The following is a 9,042-nucleotide window of genomic DNA, read 5'->3' on the forward strand; positions in this document are numbered from 1 at the left end:
ACTAGATAGATATTGTTAGGGCCCAATTCAAGTTCATGATTTTAGCGACCAATAACTCTTACTCCGTTATTGTCACCGGTGTCGTCTATCTGTGTGTCGGAATTGCATTACGTAAGAACAGAAATATAGTATCCGGATACCGAATCAAGACTCGTACACAAAACAATGTAAATAACGGAGGCACGCACTGGCGCATCCAAATACACGAGAAATAAATCCTGATTATGATTAAAGTCTAATCAATAATATATTCTAAATGAAAAGTGATTAATTCCAATCAAACCTAATCAGGATATATGGATGCAAACAAAAATTTGCCTGAACAAAAATACGAACACACCATAATATCAAATATTCTGACCTCTTTTCTTACACAAGCTAACATAAAAACCTTTAAACGAAAACAAAATCTATTTCATGACCAGTAGAAATCAACATATTACCCAAATGTTACTAAAGCCCATGAAATGTTACTACTATATTAACCAAGGATGAAAATAGATACTGAATCAATTAAATATCATTTTAACAAAAATACAGAGTATGGGGGAAAAAACTAGAAGGTTTTGATGATAGAATAATTAGATACTATTAGGCACCAAATAAATTCCTAATAGCTCATAGTGTATATAATCCTCCAAATTAGCAAATCATAAGCTACAAATCTATCAAGTATAGCACAAGGTCGACTAAAGTAGACGAAACAGCTTTGCGTTGAAAAATGAAACAAACCAACAAAAACCATAGCAATAAATCAGTACGAGGTTACCAAGTTTGGCTTTAGCAACAAATGCAGCTTGAAAACGGCCTCGTGGGGCTGTAATTCTGCAAGAATCACGCACGAAAGCAATTCCCTACAAAATCTGCAATCAATGTAAAGAGAGAAAGCATCTCCTTTTTAAGGGTCAGCTCAGCATACAGATAAGAATATGGTGCAGAAATCACTTGATCGAAATGAAAGTCAAAAGGCTTAAATCAGAATTTGTCTACATCCACCTATAGAGATAACATTCATTGAATGCACGAATAAATGGTGTGAACCATCACCTGTAACACATGCACGCATGAGTTGAATCGAGAGGATTAGGTGGTGCGGATGTGGTTCTGCCTATCTACACATGAAAAGGCACCTAAAAGCAGCCGAGGTCCAGTCTTATTATCTACATACCATGTTCATGCACAATATGCCATTTTTGAATGCAAATGACAGATGAGATTAAATCAATATCTGCAAAGCACAAAGTATAAACAAAACAAATAATACAACTAATACCAACATTTTTCTCTAAATTCAAATGTAGAGATAACGTTCAATGAATGCACAAACCAACACCTATGTAGACAAGAAATACATCCTAAAGAAGTCGAGGTTCATTCATCTACAGAGTTTTTATGCAAAGTATGTCATGTTTAGATGCAACTGACAGATGAGGTTCAATTCACAACTAATACAAGAATAGTAACCATATTTAGCTCTAAGCCTGATCAAGAAATAGGTGCATCAGTTCGAACTGTTATTTACCTCAAACAACATCATCAAAACCCACTCAAATTCACCTTTGCACGTATGGGTTTGGCATAGCGACTACTTTTAACGATGCGAGAATTGGATCTTAAAGATATTATTAAAGCAACAAATTCTAAGTTCGACCAAAAAGCATTAAACATAGAAATGAATAATGTTAATACTATAATAGAATGTAAGCATTAAAACATAGAAAATGAATAATGTTAATACTATAATATGATATAAGCATTATAACCTAGAAAAATGAATAATGTTAATACTATAATAGGATGATATGCGCTATAATGACAGATATGAAGGAACCAATAAAAGGAAATGTACAGCAATAACAGAGCTGCATTGATGAGATTAAGCATACAACTAATTCAAAAGACTAAATAGACTGCATTCCCATAAAAAATATCAAGACTTTATTATTTCCTTTGTGGCGGTTTCACGAAATTTAGGACCATAAAAGCCCCAGCACGCTGAATTCTATGTTTCGTTTAAGAATAAAACATACAGCCAACAGAAATGCCTAGCTCTCAAGTTAACGAAACTATATTCTTTGCTATGCATCGCCACCTTGTCATGTTACTGCACTGGGAGCGGGAGAAGACATTTGAGAAAAAGAAAATATCGATCATGTTTGAAGAGAAAAGGAAAAAGCTTGTGCTCAAGACTAGTTTATGGAAACATTCAATTGTATCTTGAGTAATATCTGACAATCTTCCCTATCATCGTCCGACTTTAAAAGAAGAATGTAACGAAACTAAAAAAGTTTGGGAAAAGTACCCATTAGCAAGAACCGGGTGCATCCGGGAACCAATTGTTAACCACAAGCAAACAACATCGAATTTGTATGGTGCCTGCAACACACAGATATTCAGCATCCCATCACTGCACAATTATAGACAAAACTTGCACATCGTTTTTCGCCAAGCACATCCCACTGCGCGGGCTCTTCACTTGGAACCCACGAATTCACTCTAATAATACCCTCGCCAGCAGTACGAGGCCCGCCAATAACAATAAGACGATCACCACACCCTCTGAATGCTAATCCCCAACCGCACATAGAATCAGCACGTTTCGGCAACCTACCAACGACGATCCAAACCCTATTCTTCTTGTTATATTTGCTCACCTCCATTGAAGCATAATCTGCAGCATACAATTCATTATTTACAACGGCAATTAGAGGTGGTGCCCCAGATGTAGCAGGTGGTTCGTTTTCTCTTGGTGCGCTAGTCCGCTTAGGGGACATGTTTAGTATCTCCGTCCAAGTCCCATTTTCCAAATCATATTCCTCACCACATGTCAGAAGCTTGGATTCAGCTCCTCCTATTCCTCCAATTACGTAAAACTTTCCATCCATGAAAACCGCAGAACACATTTTCCTTGCTTTTTTCATGCTTGGAAGTTTCATCCACGTTCTCGTTTCAGAATTGTATAACTCAGCAGAGCTGAGGATATTACCCTTTGAGTCACATCCGCCAGCCAGTATGGCGATCTCTCCGAGGCTTGCAGAGCCAAACAAACACCTAGGCTCGTTCATGCTCATTCCGGTAGTCCATGTGTTCGTCAACAGACTGTATCTATAGATCACGTGCGCCATGACATTCTTCCCAAAAACAAGAAGGTCAGTTCCAACAGCCAAAGATTCCTTATCCGAAAAGACAAAGCAATCGTTAGAATACATTCTTGGCAAATGCATCCAACGGCGCCGTATAGGGTCAAATGCTTCCCATTCAAGAAGCTCGCAGGAAAAGTAAACCCAATGCTCAACCACCCCACTTTTCCGCCTTAGTTTATACAGCTCGCCACTACGGACAAGAGACCGGAAACTCCGGTTCAGTAATGCAATTAAACCATAATCAGCCCGGGAGCACCGTATAAGACAATTAATCGAGTTGTCCTGACCAATGCCAGCAATCAATGAACTCGAATCAGAATCATCGCCATCTTGTCCCTGGCTGTTCGATTGGTCAGAAACCGACTTTAGAATCCCACCAATAGACAAATCAGTATCTACTTGATCGCCCAAATGCTTGGACACCTTTTTAACGACGCAATCTTCCTCCCCATTCGTTTCCAAGTGGCGCTTGCCCTGCTTAACCTCGACCTTTTCAGCCCCGTAGAGCATAGCCCTATTGCTTTCTTGTTCACACGTCATTGAATTACAGTCCCTCGAAACCAAACAAGGCCGGTCTTGCAACATATCTATGAATACAAGCCAAAATTAGCACGACTAATTGAAAAGAGATAAGGAAATTAAAAACAAATGTATTACAGAAGCAAATTAACCAAATATACAAGAAGATCAAAAAGCCAGATAAACTTGCCAAAATTCATGTGTAAATTCCAACTGCAACTTACCAAATTGAATTTCAAGAAAAAGGGAAATCTTAAAAACTCGATTGCACAAGGGCAGAAAAGGAGGAAACTTTAAAGTCCTCCTAGCCATCCATGATCCAAATCCATCAACAAAAATCAAATTCCCATGAATAGAAAACACATTAAAACTCGATATTTGAGCAAAAAACCACAGAATAACAAGCAAAAAACGTTTCGAAAAGCATATACAAGATAAACCCAGATTCAGAAACATCGAAAATAAGCAAATAAATCAAGAGTCTCAATCAATTGGAACATGCACAAAGCTCAGAAGCAATATCACTAGATCTCAAAAATTCAGATCAATAATCACGGAACTGCCCACAAATTCACAAAAATCAAAACCAAAAGCTCGAATCTTGCATTGGTTTTCCTGCAGCTTCTGTTATTCCTCACATTAGATCTTTCAAAAATCAAACACAGATAGAGCAAATCGAACAAGATTCACGAAAAGCTTGCAAGAGATAATGAATTAACAATAGACGAGATGATAAATCATAAACAACAGAGAGCGGACTTACAAATTTCAACTATAAGAAAAAGGAAAGAGGGCTGATTGAAGTGCAAAATCTTTTCTTTCTCGACCCCGCTGCTTGTAATTGTTTTCCTTTTTGCTGTAATATATATATATATATATATCCCTTTTTTTCTTTCCGGCTTTTATTGTATCTTAATGTCTTTATGGTTGTGAAGTGTGCATTTGTTTGTGTGTGAGAATTGAGAGAAGAGAGAGAAACTTCAGTTACAGTTCTTGGCGTTGTAATTGAAATCAAATGGATTCTCTCTGCATTACAATCAAAGCCAGAGGCTTTGGGCTTCGGCTACGGCTTTGGCTTTGGGGCATCAATTTTGGACTTTTGATGACACTTTTCTCTCTCCCTATCTTCATCTCTCTCTCTCCATGTATTTTTTTATTTTTTATTACAGCAGTTTTTTATCTCTACCAATATTACCACATATTTATACCCCATTAGTATTAAAAAATAATGTTAAACAAAATTGATGAGTATTGTTGAATGAGAAAAGTAATATTGGATTTTCTAGAAATTTAACCTTTTTTGTACTTGGGAGTTGGGCTTCTATGGAAGCTGTACAATTACTATATTAATGTTTATTTTCCATCATTGGATAGGTAAAAATCACATGTACATTTTTTTGCAACATTTTTTCTTAATTTTTGCTTTAATCACAGTTCGCATGCACTCTTTTTTGTTTATATATTTTTTTAATATTTTACTTTTTTTTTTCAATTTTATGGGAGATGGTTGAGGAGGTGGCGTGGGGCCCAAATACAGCTTATGTTCGCTTCTTCTTTAGTGGCGGAGGGGCCACCGCACACCGGCGGCGGTCGGTGGCGACACGTGTTTCTGTGGAGGTGCGGTGTGGACAAGTGGGATTCGATTTCTCCACGCTTGCAGAGTTGTGGTATGAAACTTTAAATTTTGGGGGTACAATAAAAATAAGAATATTTGCTAGGCCAATAACACATTCAACTTATTAACAATCTTGGTGTTTATTTGAATCAATTTAAAGAACTAAATAATTTTATGGAAGTAAAAAAAATTAAACATGTTAGAGTCTTATAGACTAATGCATTGACTGTCCCATAAATTTTTTTTGGGGAGTGAGACTGATGATGATAATATTCGATATATTATTCAATTTAGAAGTCATACATTTCTAAATATAAAAGAAAATTACATAACATCTAATTATATTTCTACAAGTTTTCTAAAATTTTCTTCAAAATCTTTATTGACCTTCATAATAGTGGAATGTCAAAGGAAAAGTAGAGGAAACTAGGGCTGTCAAATCGGGTACCCGCGGGTACCCGACCCAAAATTTTCGGGTACCCGATCCCGAAAAACCCAAAATTTGCTACCGATACCCGATCCGAAAATGATTTCGGGTACCTGGATACCCGAATCGGGTATCCAATCCCGAAAAATCGGGTACCCGATCCCGATTAAAAAAAATCTTTGTTTTTTTTCATATTTTTCCAACTTGTCTGAATTGTCGAGACGGAACCTATATGTGTAGTGTGTGTCGCAGGTCTTACTTCTGTTAATCGCTGTGGTCAGGGACTCGGAGGGAAGAATCATGTATATTGGTGTATAGGGATGTCAATCGTGCCAACCCGTTCGGGTTGTCGGGCCATTCGGGTACGGGCTATTCGGGTTATGATTTTTTCGGGTTATAAAAGTTCGACCCTAACCCTAACCCTTCGGGTTTCGGGCTAACCCACCGGGTTATTCGGGTCAATGCGTATTTTTAATTCTTTTAATATTTTCAAAAAAATAATATGTATTTTAAATTTTCTTTAATTATATACATATTTTTAATTAATCATTCAACAATGAAATATGTATTTTTTATTTTATTTAATATTTTAAAAAAATATTAAGTTATTTAAATTTAAATAACTTATTCATTACATAATTATTTACAAAATATCTATCAATAGTATGTTTATGTTTATGTTTATGTTTATGTTTATGTTTATGTTTATGTTTATGTTTATGTATTTAAAATATAAATCAACACTTTGTTTCAAAATTCAAACATAAATCAATTCGTAGAAAATTAAATAAAATTTTCATAACGTGAGAGGTGCATCGTAGATGTAACAAAAATATTTTGAATTGTTAAAAAGTGAATTATCAAGATGCTAGCTAATTGGAGTAAATCTAAATTTTCTTGAATTATGATTGGTCAAATTTAATTTATTCCAACTGTAAATAAGTCAAATAATATTTTATCTTTGTTTTAAGAATCATCAAAGTACGCATAATTAAATGACGAAGCGGCGTCAAAACACTTTGCACTATTATATTGGAAATATATTAAAAGAAAGCTTTTATATACGAGTATTTATGAATCCATGAACCACATAGTGATTTTTTTCGTGATCTTTTATAGTCGGTTGACGTATTTGAATTTTGCATGGTTTTAAAGGGTTGTCTTGGATGATTTTGATTATATTTCTATATTTTGGTATGTTTACATGTTTGTTGAGAAATGATAGAAAATGGATTAGAAACTGTACACAAAATATGTGGATGTGCAGCAGCCTTGTTTGAGTCAATGTTTCTCGCAATTTTGAAGTCTGATAAACCTCTAATACATATCATTCTCTTCGTCTTCGAAAGAGCTTCGCGTGGATATATTGCACACCTCAATCGGAGCTTTGTAGAGAAAGTTATGACCGTTACAAAAACTGCTCAGGTGCAGAAGCCTTCAACCCGACGGGCCGACCCGTAACCCGATCGGGTCAGCCCGCATAACCCGACAACTCGAACGTGTCAGCCCGAATGGCCCGATTTTAAATTCGGGCTGCGAAATTACAACCCTAACCCTGTATTTTTATCGGGTTATTCGGGCCGGCCCGCGGGTTCGGGTTACATTGACATCCCTATTGGTGTACATTGTCGTAATCATGTGTTAGCCGTGTATTGTAATCCTTCATTGTGGTCTCATAGTGATAGGCATGAATGTGAGGTGAGAGAGATTAATACTGAATCGAGTAAAATGTTGGAGGCCTTGAAGTCTCTGTAGATGACTTTTCTATCAGAAGCATGAAGGAAGGCAAGGCCACGAGCTGCACCGATCAATATCTTGAGCCTTGTATCCCACGACAGTGGCTGAACAGCAGCACCCCCCAAATTATCATCAATTTCCAATTAGTTTAAACTACAAATTACAACAATTAAACAGAATTAATGAATATTGAAAACGAATCCCTTACTTCCGAAAAGATGGTTTTCTAGGCTGCCTTTCTACATGAATTCATACACAAGCAGCAGTTCTGTATCATCCCAGCAGTAGCCCAACAGCTTAACCAGATTACGATGAGAGAGTTTCCCCAAAACAATTTTCGAATTTTCGGGTATTACCCGATCGGGTAACCCGATACCCGAAAATCTCAATAACCCAATACCCGATCCCGACCCTAAACCCGATTTTTCGAGTATCGTATCCAATACCCGATATCCATTTTGACAGCCCTAGAAGAAACTGAGAATAGAAAGAAAATTTGGTAGAAAATGAGAAAAATGGTACGGAATTTTGAAGAAAAATGATATTTTTTAAAAGAATATGAATAAGACAAAGATTGAGGTCTGAATAATATGGATGAGAAGTATGATCAAATTCGAATTGTACGGTATGAAACGATAAAAAAAATTGAATAAAATAACTTCTAAATTGGGTTAATTGAGAAATAGATATAGTATGAACTGTTGAGGTTGCATATTAACGGTACTTCATTCATAAAAAAAAAGAACGCCATAAGGTTTTGGACAAAAACTTAATTTTATTTAAGGTACTTTAACTTTTTTGTTGAACATTTTTGCAATAAGGGTTAGTTTTTATCAATCTATCTATTCTTCACATTTCACTTTCTATTTTTTCTCTCTATATTATTCATTTACATAATTATATCAAGAAGCTATAAATCGATTAGAACCTCCAATTTCCTTTGAAGGGAATCATGAACAATTATGTTCTCCTAACCGTATCTTGTTTATTTGGAGAAAGGAGTTAAATATAATTGACCATGAGAAATGAGTTGAATATCATAAATCAATTCTTTGAACTCTAAAATTTATAGTACGTAGTATTTAGGAATAGTATTTACTTAATTTTATGGGAATGGAGAAAGGAGAAAACAAGAAAAGGAAAACATTATGATTGGGTGTGGAATCACTAAAGACGGTGTGATACTTTTAGCGATGCTCGAACTTCTTTAAATTAACTTAATCATCATTAAGTTTACCAAAACCCTTCCAAACAAGCTAATTAATCTAAGAGGATTGAATAGAGATAACATCCAAATTCGTAACCAATGTCAAAAGTAGCACACAATTTTGATCAGTCTTCGCATAACACACGATTTATGCCCTACTAATACATATGGTCAATGACAAAAGTGGCTAGTGCCTAATGATGAAAATGTCGTCCAAATTACTTTGATTTATTCAACTATTGGTGGATTAATCAAAACTTAAGAAACATCCAAATTGAATGTTGGTTTTATTACTTAATGAGATTTCATTATTTCCCAATACACTAGGAGTTTTATCGAACTTGGTAACTCTCCTACATTTAATTATGATTAGGTTTCAATAAATTAATTGGGC

General features: G+C 35.6%; 1 protein-coding gene across 3 annotated transcripts; it reads right to left on the reverse strand.

Annotated features, from left to right (window-relative positions):
- Positions 1-570: 570 nt before the first annotated feature.
- Positions 571-4,800, reverse strand: LOC121798103 (F-box/kelch-repeat protein SKIP11-like). 3 transcript variants are annotated; one of them, XR_006050003.1, is made up of 3 exons: positions 4,426-4,800; positions 2,303-3,730; positions 571-1,130 (listed from the first exon to the last, which is right to left on the reverse strand). XR_006050003.1 is itself a non-coding variant. In XM_042196945.1 (2 exons), exon 2 carries the CDS (start codon positions 3,726-3,728, stop codon positions 2,394-2,396), a length of 1,335 nt encoding a protein of 444 aa, XP_042052879.1. In that variant the 5' UTR covers positions 3,729-3,730; positions 4,426-4,800; the 3' UTR covers positions 571-2,393. The 3 variants fall into 3 exon arrangements, 1 of the variants encoding a protein (XP_042052879.1); XR_006050002.1 differs by having other exon boundaries at positions 571-1,228; XM_042196945.1 differs by having other exon boundaries at positions 571-3,730.
- Positions 4,801-9,042: the final 4,242 nt, after the last annotated feature.

Source organism: Salvia splendens, chromosome 4 (assembly GCF_004379255.2).
Source record: "Salvia splendens isolate huo1 chromosome 4, SspV2, whole genome shotgun sequence".
Lineage (NCBI taxonomy): Eukaryota > Viridiplantae > Streptophyta > Magnoliopsida > Lamiales > Lamiaceae > Salvia > Salvia splendens.